The 14,133-nt window shown below is 33.1% G+C and overlaps 1 protein-coding gene across 4 annotated transcripts; it reads left to right on the forward strand.

The window, feature by feature from the left end:
* Positions 1–4,105: 4,105 nt before the first annotated feature.
* Positions 4,106–13,404, forward strand: LOC110639797 (pleiotropic drug resistance protein 1-like). 4 transcript variants are annotated; one of them, XM_058148759.1, is made up of 25 exons: positions 4,106–4,978; positions 5,457–5,681; positions 5,939–6,059; positions 6,164–6,252; positions 6,330–6,417; positions 6,520–6,679; positions 6,784–6,860; positions 7,120–7,173; positions 7,260–7,350; positions 8,069–8,370; positions 8,529–8,810; positions 8,911–9,227; positions 9,337–9,497; positions 9,589–9,692; positions 9,788–9,944; positions 10,032–10,148; positions 10,262–10,383; positions 10,472–10,804; positions 11,140–11,430; positions 11,520–11,603; positions 11,702–11,835; positions 11,983–12,210; positions 12,303–12,474; positions 12,573–12,827; positions 12,907–13,404. In XM_058148759.1, exons 1-25 carry the CDS (start codon positions 4,887–4,889, stop codon positions 13,162–13,164), a joined length of 4,314 nt encoding a protein of 1,437 aa, XP_058004742.1. In that variant the 5' UTR covers positions 4,106–4,886; the 3' UTR covers positions 13,165–13,404. The 4 variants fall into 4 exon arrangements, with proteins under 4 accessions (XP_058004742.1, XP_058004743.1, XP_058004745.1 ...); XM_058148760.1 differs by having other exon boundaries at positions 6,330–6,414; XM_058148762.1 differs by lacking the exon at positions 4,106–4,978 and having other exon boundaries at positions 5,142–5,681; positions 6,330–6,414.
* The last annotated feature ends 729 nt before the right edge of the window (positions 13,405–14,133 follow it).

Genomic DNA, 14,133 nt, shown 5'->3' on the forward strand with positions numbered 1-14,133 from the left:
ATACAGAGAAAATTTAAAAGGATTGAGGGGGCCAAGGCTCCCCCAAGTCCCCCCTCCCTCCGCCACTATAAATGAAGACTTTGATCGAAGAAGATACAAAAGTTTGAAGTGCTACATACAAAGATCTTATCAAGAGAAAGTACAAGAAGCACCAAATTCAATAATGGATGCAAAGTCAAGCCACTTTAAGGCATCAAATGATCGAATTTAAGTATATTTTTAGGATTTTTGCAAAAGAAAGGGAGTGTTTATTTGTCAAATTTTTAAATATTTCATACGTTATTTTCATATATTTATACACTTGAATTGTTAGCCACAATTTTTGAAGAAGCTACAAGTAAAGGGTGAGAAAATGAAAATTGAAAAAAAGGGTCTAATTTATCTTCCCCTTGACCTATACTTAGGAAAAAAAAATCATGAAAATCAAAATATATTTTAAAGATAAAATGAAAAATAAATAATAAATAGATAATAACAACGAAAAGAATATTAAGTAATAATCCAAACTCCCTCCTCAACTCTAGTCTTGTACTTTTCTGTATAAAATTTGGAAATTAAATATAAAAATAAGTACAATTATTATCGAGATCGTGAAACTTATTATTATTATTATTATTATTATAATTGAATAGTTGGACTTCCATCACGTGCCTTGCATGGGACATCCAACTTCAAGCATGTAATAATTAATTAGCATTTAAAAAACAATTAAACAAATGATAATGAGCATAATTAAACAAATATATAAAAGAGTAATCACTCACTTTTTTATGGAAACACATGCATCGGTACAACTACCTTTTTATTCACCACTTAGCCCTTTACGTTACCTTTATGTCAATTAATCCCTTTAGATTTGTGGTGTCCTCTCAATAGTGTAATACTCCTTGAATCCAACTGCCCAATTTTTAATTTTAATACCCCTAGCATTGTCGCATCATCAATTCCATTTTTTAAATAATGTCCATCTCATTTTATTTAAAATACTTTATTGAGATATATATTTTTTTGAAAATTTTTAAAAAATATAATATAAATATATTTAATATATAAATTAATTTTACTGTATTTTATTGTATAAAATTTAAAAATTAAATATATAATTAAGTATAATTATTATCAAGATCACGAAATGTGATATGATCACGAAATTGTTTAGATTTTAGATATATCATATGTATTAATTGAATAGTTAGACTTGCATCACGTGCCTCGCATGGGCATGTAATTAATTCACATTTAAAAAATAATTAAAGAAATCATAATCATAATAATTAACTAATGATCCTTAACTAATTAAATAAACTACATTTCACCAGATTTCAATGAATAAATAAATAAATTATATAAGTACATTTTTTTCACAAAATTCATTGAAAAGGATTATTTTTAATGCTTTGAACTCCTTGAATTTTAATAAATAAAAATAAAATACATAAAAATTATAATATCCCTTAAATGTTCCCACTCAATATTTACAATAATATCCTCACATTAAATAAAAGATATGCTGCCTATCACTATCCAGTATTTAAGTGATCACACTAAAATAATTAGGTAATTAATTAGCCTTTAGATCCCCACAGAAAAATTCCAACTGCCAATAAGAAATTTCACGTCCCCTTGTTTTTATACAAAGAGAGAATATTTAGTAACATATTTTTCTCCTTGATTTAATTTATTTTTGTATTTATTTTATTTTTTTATATATGTTGATTAACTTATATGAATGTCACTTATTTTGGCTCTTTCTTTATTTTTTTTAATACTAACATATTATTATAAAATTTATTTTTTTTATAATCATTAATTTCAATTCTTTCTGACATATAAAAGAGTAATTTTAATCAATGTTACCATAAATTTAGGACTGAAAAGAATTCGGTTTAAATTAAAAAATCAAATCAAATTGAGTCAATTCGGTTCAATTGGTTTGATTTTAAAATTTAATCGGTTCGATTCGGTTTTACATTATAAAAATTTCGGTTATTTCGGTTCGGTTTTGAAGAGAAAAAATCGATTAAACCGAACCAAACTGAATAGTAATTTATATAGTCAAATCAAACTAAATCGAACCGAATTGATTTTTGAATTGATTTATTTTTATGAAAAATTTATGAATTATATTTAATTATATATATATTAATTGTTTAATTTCATTGATTAATGGTTATTATGTTCAAACCAAAGTTAAAATTAGACCAAATAACTTGAAAATCAAATCTAAATTAAAAAATCAATAAAAAATCAAATAGATCGATTTAAACCGAATCGAATCAAAATAAAGCGGTTCAATTCGATTTGATTTTTCACCCATTTCAGTTTGATTCAATTTCTAAAATTTATGATTTAATTTTTATAATTTAATTCAATTCGATTCGATTTGAACCAAATGCTCACCCCTACATAAGTTAGTCATAATGTGCATTAAATAATTAAAAAAAAAAAAAAGGAAATCCTCCAATTCAATAATAAGCAAATGATAGAATCAGTACATATCCCGGAAAAAGATGGGATCCCTGGTCAGTGGTCAACTGAATGTAAATAATGATATGAGCTGCATCCTTTATTATTGTTATTATTATTATTATTATTATTATTATTATTATTATTTTGCTGATTTGTATAGTTATTTTATTTAAAATAAAATAGAATTATTTTTATAAAAATTATTTAATAAAATTTTATATTTTAAATTAAAATTTTATGCAAAAGTAATATTTAATTTTTTATAAAATAATTATTTAACAAAATATATTAAAATATGATGCTATATAACATAATAATACATTTTATTAAAATAATAAAAATAATTAAATTATTTACTTTTAATATTAAAAAAATTACAATACCAATATTATAAATCTTAATATTATTCGGTATATATTTAAAATCATTGTAATTATGTATCATTTTTTATTTTTGATAAAAAAAAATAAACCTACATGTGTAAGATTGTGAAATTTGATTTACATGAAATCCTAAGACATGTTGATGGCTAAATTATAATTAAGTCCTCAAGATAAGTTTATATAAATTTGACTAATAATTTGATCGTTAAGATTTTATTTTATTAATAAATTGGTCTTTTATTAAAATAAGATTTAATTTATTGTTAATTATTTTTAAAATGAAAAAATCACCTTTATAATAAAAGAATATAATTAAAAAATATATATAAAAGAGTTACCACCCCACCTGATAAAATCATCAACAGAGACAATAAGTTTATGGAAATACATGCATCAATCCAACTACCTGATATTTTTTTATTCACCACTTTTCCCTTTATGTTAACTTTCTGTCAATTAATCCCTTTAGATTTGTGGTGTCCTCTCAATTGTGTAATTCCTCTTAAATCCAACTGCCCAATTTTAATTTTAATTAAGGGAGAGCATTCGATTGTTCGGTTCTGAACCGAATCGAATACTAAAAATCAAAAAATCAAAATCGAATCGAACCAAATCGAAAAATATCGATTCGATTCGGTTTCGTTGCATTAAACAGAAAATATTAAAATTTTTATTTTTTTGGGTTGGTTTATGTATCTTGGGCTGAGTTATGCATCTTGGACCTTGAGGCTTATACATATTAGGCTGAAAAATTATTTGGGTCATTTTACTATTGAATTTAATCGATTTTATCAGTTTTAATCAATAAAAAACTGAACTAAACCGATAAAATTAAAAAACTGAATCAATTAAACCGAAATGACTCGATTCGATTCGATTTTTTAATTCACACTAAAAACTGTATAGCCCTAATTTTAATACCCTGAGCATGGTCCCGTTGATCTTATTTGATTTAAAATATTTTGTTAAAAAATATATATTTTTAAAAAATATAATATAAATATATTTAATATATAAATTAACTTCTTAGTTAGTAATTTATTTTTAAATTATGAAAGACAATAATATTTATAAAATAATTTAAAATATAATAAATTAAAAAATAAAAAGATAAATTTATTATACACAAATACAACTTACTAAATTTTATTTAGATAGAAATACAGTACTCCACTCTTCAAAAAGTTCATTTAATAATTAAAAAAAAAAAAAGTTCATTTATACTTTTTATCTACTTAACCGAACCAAACAAAGCACAAGCTTCTTGCGTAAGACCATTGTTAGCCAAAGAAGGAATCATGGAAGACCATGAGACAAGGTCTCTAACAACTAACAAGCATTTCGTAGAACACCTTAGAAGCAACATTAACCAAGCCACAACACCCATAAAAGATTAATCAATGCGTTCTGTACAGAAATATTAGTATCAAAGCCGAGCAAAGGAGTCGTTCTCGGAGTCCGTTAAATCTATATGGGTTGTAGCTTCAGCCAGATACAAGGAGTCGTTTTCTAAAAGTACTCCAGTCATGAAGGAGAAGCTTCTTGCACGAAATAATTCCGTTAAGGAGCTCAGCAAAGGAGTTCAGAGGGAGATGAGTGCAGGTATTGGTGGTTTTGCACGAATGATTGAGCTGTTAGATCTTACCTCGAAACGAATTGGAACCTCCAGTCCAGTTTCTGATTTGAGGCCAGGAGCATCAGGTCTCTCCTTGAAAGGAAAGGGCATGCAAAAGAACATAATTACTCAGGCATTTGACATAAAAAACAAGTGAGGAAATTGCACATTCTTCACAAGTCTCATGCACTATCCCAGGTCAACTGGAAGTTCCGCATGTACAGAGAGGTCATTCACCTGGTGGAGCTCAAACCTGGATGCTTAATCGTGTTTTTACCAGGTCTTCTGAGTATGTGGCAGACGACTCAAGTGACGTGCTGTGAAAAAACCAATTTACCTGTTGGTTTGCGTCCTGCATTGCCTATTTATGTATAGTAAAGACCTTGGTAGTAGGAATTACTTTCCCAGCGAAAAACAGGATGTGGTTTCCGACTGCCACTGTGAGTTCACTCGGCCAAGATGCCATCGCGAGAATGAGGCGAGAGAGAAAGAGAGAGGTCGGGAGGAGAAGGTAGGCTTGGTGATAAACACTCCTTTTATTTTTTCCAATTATGCTCTTTATTATATAGGGGTAATTTTGTCATTTCAGAAATAATAAACAGTGACTTTATAAATTAAAGATTAATTTATATTTCTTGATGTTTCCTTTCCATTTTCTTTGTCATTAAAGCAAAACTTCATGAAAATAAAGCACAATGGCATAACTTTATGAGCAAAACTTCAAACTCAACAGTCTTGCTTTCCTTGGCTAACTAAAGCCATTGTTAAGTGCTCATCTGTACTACGTCACTCTCCTCGTTTCCATCTCTTTAAAGAAAATCATTTCTCTTTTTTTTAAATTTCTTTAACTTGAGAGTTCACAATCTTCGATCTCTTTAGTTCAAAGTTCAAATATGGGGAAGAAACATTGATAGGTTTTTAGTTATTACTGGGGGTGCTCATCTTTATGAAATGGATAACGTCACTGAAGTTTTCTCAAAATCTTCAAGAGAAGAAGACGATGAGGAGGCTCTGAAATGGGCTGCACTTGAGAGATTACCTACCTACAGTCGTTTGAAGAAAGGTATACTAACAACATCAGAAGGTGGCGCTACTGAAGTCAACGTCCAAAACCTTGGACCGAAAGAAAGACAATATTTGCTCGAGAACTTGGTAAAAGTCGCTGAAGAGGATAATGAGAAGTTCTTGCTGAAGCTCAAGAACCGCATTGACAGGTAGGATAAGGAAATTTTCTTTGTTTTCTGTACAACCTGTTTGGTTGCCAAGAAAAGTTCAGGAAGAATTGAAAATTGCGGTTTTTTAAATCATTATTTTCTAAAATTACATGGATTTACCAGAAAATGGAATTTTCGTCTTTTCTGAGAAAAAATAGGAGATCTGCTTTGGCTCTTGAAGTCCTAGAGTTCATATGCTATTCTTTCTTTTCTTTTTGATATATCTGAAGTGATTTCTTTGCTTATTGGTTTCTTAGAGTTGGAATTAAGCTTCCAACCATTGAAGTCCGATTTGAGCACCTCAATGTTAGAGCACAGGCTTATACAGGAAGCAGAGCTTTGCCTTCACTTGCCAACTTCTGTCTGAACATGCTAGAGGCATCTACTTGCAGACTCTGATTGTTCATTTAATATCATGTTTTTATCTATTTATTTGAGTTTTACTTATGTGTTACATTATTTTTTTCCTTTCAATTTTAAAGGGTTTCTTGAGTTATCTTCATATCATTCCAAGCACAAGGGTAGACCTGCCAGTCCTTAAAGATATTAGTGGAATCATCAAGCCATCAAGGTGAGAAACTTATAGCTCTTTCTTCAGGTTCAGAATATTATTATGATTTCTCACTCTGTTCCATCCTTTTATTGCAGAATGACATTGCTTCTTGGCCCTCCAAGTTCTGGAAAAACTACACTCTTGTTGGCACTAGCTGGAAAGCTTGATGCTGATCTGAAGGTGGTGAGAATGTTGTGGAGACTTATCTTTTAGCTTTCCATTTTACTATTCTGGTTTTCTTTTGTTTCTAATCTCCAATTTCACAATTTAGAATTGGTCCTACAGGTTTCAGGTAGTGTCACTTATAATGGTCATGAGATGACTGAGTTCATACCCCAGAGAACAGCTGCCTATGTCAGTCAATATGACGTCCATATTGCAGAAATGACTGTCAGGGAAACTTTGGCATTCTCTGCAAGATGTCAAGGAGTTGGATTTCGTCATGGTAATATTAATGGATTGTCTTTTTGTGATTTTATCTTCAGAACAGTCTTCACACTTGAAAAAGATCCAAGAATGTTGGTAATTAAAAAATTGGCTAATGTGCAGAGTTGATGGCAGAATTATTGAAAAGAGAGAAAGCAGCAAATATTAAGCCAGATCCAGATATTGATGTCTTCATGAAGGTGAGTAAAGATACCATTAGTAAAAACAATTGCTATGGAGGAGTAAATCATGAGAAGATTAAAAACTTCTAGCTTTATTTAAACATATGGCTTTATTTTCTGAAAATTGCTTCCATTTTCTGTCAAGTTTTATGTGTTTCTTGGCATGTCAATTAAGATTTATATTTATTCAATTAGAAATCAGCGGATCTTCTAGGAAACAATAAGATGATGCATTGAAAGTAATTGATTTTGTTTTCCATTTTCTTTTATACTTTAGGCCGTAGCAACGGAAGGTCAGGCGGCCAATGTGATCACAGATTATGTTCTAAAGGTGATGCTGCCATTAAAGATATTAAAGTACCATTAAGATGATATATATTTATAAATATATTAAGGCCTTTAGTGTTAATTCTGCAGATTCTAGGACTGGAAGTCTGTGCAGATATCATAGTGGGCAATGCAATGTTAAGGGGTATATCTGGAGGACAAAAGAAGCGTCTTACAACAGGTAAACCAACTTCACTTGTTGAGTTAGAGAGGTTCATATTCAGGAGATTTGCCATACATCTCTAAAGGCCCAAAAATGGGGATGTTGTGCAGAGGGGGTGAAGCGGAGATAGTGTGTTACACGGCCTGGCCGTGTAAGAAGTGCTTTGGATTCAGAAGATCACACTTCCTGGGCATGTAAAACCCCTCAACCTTGTTAATTTTGTATGCTTAGTGTGATTCTATCTAGATAATCACACAGCCTAGCCTTGGAAAACACTACAAATGTATTGATGTTGTATGATACGAGAGATGTTATCTAGAATGTTACATGACCTGGCCGTGTAAGGCCCAACAGCCCTGTTAGCGTCGTTTTTTAATGACCTGTATATTCCTATTTGGAGTAGTAATCCTAATTGTAATGGATGGAAGTTATCTTTTACGGATAGAATAGAAAACGGGCATAATTGTATTTTGGGATTCTCATAACCCTATCTATATAAAAGGAAGGGACATCTTAGTATAATTTAGATGAAGAAAGCTGTAGCCTTAATGCGGATTTTCTCATTATAAAAGAAAGCAGGTGGCCCGTAGAAAAATTGTTAACCACGTAAAATTTAAGTGTCTCTTTTAATTTTTTTATTTTTCTTTTACTCATGGGTGTACATGCAACATTTCTAACATCAATGAATTAATATATAATTAAAAGTAGGTAAAAATCTCCAATAATGAAATTGCAGGAGAGATGCTGGTTGGACCTGCAAGGGTACTGTTTATGGATGAGATTTCTACCGGTTTGGACAGCTCAACAACGTTCCAAATAGTGAACTCACTAAGACAATCCATTCACATTCTCCATGGAACAGCTGTCATCTCTCTTCTCCAGCCAGCACCGGAGACTTATGACCTTTTTGACGACATTATTCTCCTGTCAGATGGCCACATTGTGTACCAGGGTCCTCGTGAGAATGTGCTTGAGTTTTTCAAAAACATGGGCTTCAGGTGTCCTGAAAGAAAAGGTGTTGCCGACTTCTTGCAAGAAGTAAGCATATTCACTTTCCTTTCTACATCGAATTTATCCATTCAAGCACTATTTACAGTAATAACTCAATGTAGTAAGCTATCTTCATCTTTTATGAGAGGAGCCTAGTCTGTACTGTAGTCGCAAAGCCTCATATCCTAATCTTCAAGAATTTGCAGGTAACGTCCAAAAAAGATCAGAGACATTATTGGGCACGTGAAGATCAGGCTTACACTTATGTCACAGCTGAGGAATTTGCTAAGGCGTTTCAGTCATTCCGTGTGGGACGGAGAATAGGAGATGAGATTTCGACTCCATTTGACAAGACCAAGAGTCACCCGGCTGCTTTGGCAACCAGGAAATATGGCGTTGGAAAAATGGATTTGTTTAAAGCTTGCTTCTCGAGAGAGTTGTTGCTTTTAAAGAGGAACTCATTTGTGCACACCTTCAAGCTCGGTCAAGTGGGTATCATTAGAATTTTTATTATATATAGTTTCTTCCATATTTCTGAAGAAAGTTTTCTTCTTCTTTTCTCCTTTTCACTTTTCCTTTTGCTTCTAGTATGCAATTATGGCAATAGTTGCAACGACAGTCTTCTTGAGGACTGAGATGCACAGAGATTCAGTCATCGATGGAGGAATTTATTCAGGAGCTTTGTTCTTCAGTTTGGTCTTGGCCATGTTTAATGGTGTGGTAGAGCTGCCCTTGACAATCACAAAACTTCCTGTCTTTTACAAGCAAAGGGATTCCCTTTTCTATTCTTCATGGGCATTTTCTCTTCCTCATTGGATCCTTAAGATTCCCTTGACAATCATTGAAGTTGCTATATGGGTGTCGATTACTTATTATGTCATTGGATTCGATCCAAACGTTGGAAGGTATAGAAAGCAAATAATTAGTCAGAAGAGTCAATTATTCTCTTTAGGAACTTGTAAAGCAATTTGTTTAGATCTTGCTGATATAAACTGGTGATAAACTTTTCTGCAGGTTCTTTAGGCAGTTTCTTCTGCTTATCATTGTTAAGCAGATGACTTCTGCACTGTTTCGGTTTATTGCTGCAGCTGGAAGAGACATGATATTTGCTGAAACCTTTGGATCATTTGCATTACTTGTAGTTTTCATATCAGGTGGCTTTGTCCTATCTCGAGGTACAATTAGTGTAAGTTTGTTTGCAAGTAACCTTTTTCTTTAATAAAACCTTATCAAATGCTACTTCTTCCCCCTTGTTCAACACCATAGATAGAGTAAAGAAATGGTGGAAATGGGCTTATTGGACATCGCCAATGATGTATGCGCAGAATGCACTAGCAATTAATGAGTTCCTTGGGAAAAGTTGGAGCCATGTAAATTTCTCAAACTAGCAGTTCCTATATTTGCGTATTCTCTGTGATAACTATCAGATAACTTATTATTGTTATTACCCATATTTCAATAAAAGATTGTCCCAAACTCGAGTGAAGCACTAGGAGTTCAGATTCTGAAGTCTCGTGGATTTTTCATAGATGCATATTGGTATTGGAAGGGAGTAGGAGCATTGATTGGATTCACGTTAGTATTGAACTTCTGCTACACTGTTGCTCTCACTTTCCTTGACCGTGAGTGTTATTTATTATCATAATTTCGTGCTTTTTAGAAGTTGGAGATATTGTTTAAACTTTTCTTGCAAATAATAATTTATACAGCATTTGATAAGCCTCGAGCTGTTATATCTCAAGAGTCTAAAAGTAATGGACTCGATGACAGAACTGGAGGATCCATTCAGTTGTCATTCCATGGAGATAGTCACCAAGTCAATGCAGGTAACACTGCTCATTGGTACCAAGTTAATGCATGTAACACTGCTCATTGGTAATGTGCTATTATGCTAAAGTTATTTTAATTTTATGTCTATTATTTGTCAATTTACTTTTAGGATCTATGATAATACGGGCGATCGATGAGGCCAACCATGATAAGAAGAAAGGCATGGTTCTTCCATTTGAGCCGCATTCTATCACCTTTGATGAAATTACATACTCTGTTGACATGCCACAGGTATCAAAAATTTGGAAACGAAATATTGTCTTGCTTTATATGATATGGTGGAAAAATAGGAGGTGAATTGTTGAATTGACCTCTGCAGGAAATGAAAAATCAGGGTGTCCTTGAAGATAAATTGGTGCTTTTGAAGGGTGTGAGCGGTGCTTTCAGGCCAGGTATTCTCACAGCTTTAATGGGTGTTAGTGGTGCTGGTAAAACCACTTTGTTGGATGTGTTGGCTGGCAGGAAAACTGGTGGGTATACTCAGGGGAACATCACAATTTCCGGATACCCAAAAAAGCAAGAGACATTTGCTAGGATTGCAGGATATTGTGAGCAAAATGACATCCACTCTCCTCATGTTACTGTCTATGAATCTTTGCTCTACTCAGCTTGGCTTCGTCTCCCCACTGATGTTGACGTCCAAACCAGAAAGGTAGACATCTATATCTGAAATCTGCTTGAGGTTTCTTGGTCTGTAGTGCATTTTGAACCCTTGAAAATTTCCAATCCGGCTCTTTCTTTTGGCTCAACTACCATAAAGGGCAAGTTTAACTAGAGCTGATTAGCATTACCAAGGTCAGAAATTATTAACATCAAATAACCAATCCTTTTTTTAAGTGCACAGAAATGTTCTTTCAATACTATAGTTGAGAAGGGTGCTGATTAAACTGAGCTCATGCAACTTATCTACTGAAAATCTGCTTTATTGAAGAAATGTTGAGTCAGCTTGATTATCTTGTCCTAATTTAACTAAAACACTGGTTACAGATGTTCATTGAAGAAGTCATGGAGCTTGTGGAACTAAATCAATTGAGGCAAGCACTTGTTGGGTTGCCTGGTGTAAGTGGCCTGTCTATTGAGCAACGTAAGCGGCTAACCATTGCTGTTGAGCTAGTGGCAAACCCCTCTATAATATTCATGGATGAGCCAACTTCAGGTCTAGATGCAAGAGCTGCTGCAATTGTTATGAGAACAGTAAGGAATACTGTGGATACAGGAAGAACAGTAGTATGCACCATCCATCAACCAAGCATTGACATAATTGAAAGTTTTGATGAGGTGAGAAATTCTACAGATGATTTGTAATGGTGCTTTTTGTTGGATCTTTACCTTACGAGTGTAATTTGTTCCGTAACATGGGATTGCAGCTATTCCTTTTAAAGCGAGGAGGACAAGAAATATATGTGGGACCATTAGGTCACCATTCATCCCATCTAATCAAGTATTTTGAGGTATATTTGATGTGAAGAGCAATAAAGAATTACAAATATCTTAAACCTTTTTTCATATTAACTGCTGACTAATTCATACATTGCTTATATTTGTCAAGGGAATTGAAGGAGTAAGTAGAATTAAAGATGGCTACAATCCAGCAACTTGGATGTTGGAAGTCACTTCTACTGCACAAGAAATAGCTTTGGGGGTTGATTTTACTGATATTTACAGAAATTCAGAACTGTACAGGTATATGTACTGATAAAATAAAACATTAAACTGTTAAACTGTAAATTCTTCTACTTTATTGGCATGGAATAAAATGAACTAATTTGTAAAGAATTTACTGAAGAATTTGGCCTTAAATTTTTTGCTGATGTGTAGAATATGTTTCAGGAGAAACAAAGAAGTTATTAAAGAAATAAGCACTCCTGCTCCTGGTTCCAAGGACTTATTTTTCCCTACACAGTATTCACAGTCATTTTTCATCCAATGTGTAGCTTGCTTATGGAAGCAACATTGGTCATACTGGCGCAATGAACGATACAATGCTACTAGATTCATCTACACTGGGTTTATAGCCATAATCTTTGGGACAATGTTCTGGAAGCTTGGCTCCAAAATGTAAGATACATTTACTAAAACATTTTAGAAGTTCCAACTGTGATGGTTTCTGCCATTCTACTACTCTTATCCCTGAATATCTTTAATTGTAGGAAAAAGCAACAAGATCTTTTCAATGCAATGGGTTCGATGTATACTGCTATTATTTTTATTGGGATAAAAAATGCATCGACAGTGCAGCCAATAGTGGCTGTTGAAAGAATTGTCTTCTACAGAGAGAGAGCTGCTGGAATGTACTCTGCCTTGCCCTATGCCTTTGCACATGTAACAACTTTTCATATTTTCAGTTTCTAAAAATGCACTAAATTGTGTGGAATTTAATTAATTTTTTTGGTTATGAAAAATTTTGTCTTTTGTTGCAGGTCCTCATTGAGCTACCATATAATTTTGTGCAAGCTTTGATATATGGTGTTATAGTCTATACAATGGTTGGTTTTGAATTGACTACTGTGAAATTCTTTTGGTATTTATTCTTCATGTACTTCACATTTTTGTACTTCACCTTCTATGGCATGATGAATGTGGCGTTGACACCAAACCAACATATTTCATCTGTTGTTTCTTCTGGGTTTTATTCAATGTGGAACCTTTTTTCAGGGTTCATAGTCCCAAAAACTGTAAGTATTTTCTATTCAAGTTCCTTGATGCCTGAATGTTCAACTTTGTTCCTGCATTTATCATCTCTGTTTACAACAGCGGATTCCTGTATGGTGGAGATGGTACTATTGGGCATGTCCAGTGTCATGGACCTTGTACGGATTAGTTGTATCGCAGTTTGGAGATGTAAAGGATACACTTGAGACAGGACAAACAGTGGAAAATTTTGTGAAAATATATTTTGGTTTCAAACATGGTTTCCTGGGAGTGGTTGCAGCTGTGGTTATTGGGTTTGGAGCACTCTTTGCATTTATATTTGCTATTTCCATTAAGGTGTTTAATTTCCAAAGGCGGTAGTTTTATGCACTAATTGTACTTGTTCATTGCTGTATGTAAACTTTATTTATTGCAATGTAAACCTTCTCATTCAAATCCTTTGAGAAGGCAATGGAACATGGTGGCGATATTCTGCCAGAGCCCACAGGGAAAATATTTCTATAAGCTGCTAAGTGTAACATGCAATTCCTCATGTGAACTCCCAAAATTTCCTGCAATGATACATTTGATCAATAAATGGTTACTAAGCATTCGAAATGATGAGTACTGCATCACATTTATCGTTCGTCATCCTTTTTAACGTCCTTTGTTGTTTCTTTTAGAGTTTTTATTTCATGTTGTCTATCCCATGTAATTTTTGAAGTTCAATTTGTTCTGTCCGAATCTACTGAGGGAGAAAAGAAGAATAGCAGTTGCCTAGAATACTCAACTTTGCTCCACCAAGATAGAAAGAATCACCTGTTGGGGAAAATCACCAAGTTCTGTTTGTGAATTGATTAGCAGCTTTGCAGCACGATGCACAGGTGCTGGGTCTATCTCCGCCTATATTGAAACAGGTGCACAATTGTAGTTATGGCCACACTTGGCTATTACATGAAAGAGACGAGTCTCTGACCCATGCCAAGTTTGACCTACTGCCTTCAAGGGGTACAAAGGAAGGCATTATAACCATTGCAGTTGAAGGCACCTTTTGTAGTATAATAGTTAAAGTAGAAAATATATTAAATTATATTTAGAGGAGACTGAGAAGAATAATTAATATATTTGTTCTCTTAGATATTTTGATTTATTATTTGATTATAGTGGATGATGGCAGCCTTTGAGAGGGAACCTATTTTGTGTATTTACTTAATTTTTTTTTTAGTCTACAGGCTTCCATGGTGTACAATAGGGAATATATATGCCATGAGCCATCAGGCCTTCGTATGTCTTCAATGAACTCTGCAGCCTTTGTGATGAAAATTTCATCTCCTTCTTTCTGTGATGTGG

Source organism: Hevea brasiliensis, chromosome 6 (assembly GCF_030052815.1).
Source record: "Hevea brasiliensis isolate MT/VB/25A 57/8 chromosome 6, ASM3005281v1, whole genome shotgun sequence".
NCBI classification, from domain to species: domain Eukaryota; kingdom Viridiplantae; phylum Streptophyta; class Magnoliopsida; order Malpighiales; family Euphorbiaceae; genus Hevea; species Hevea brasiliensis.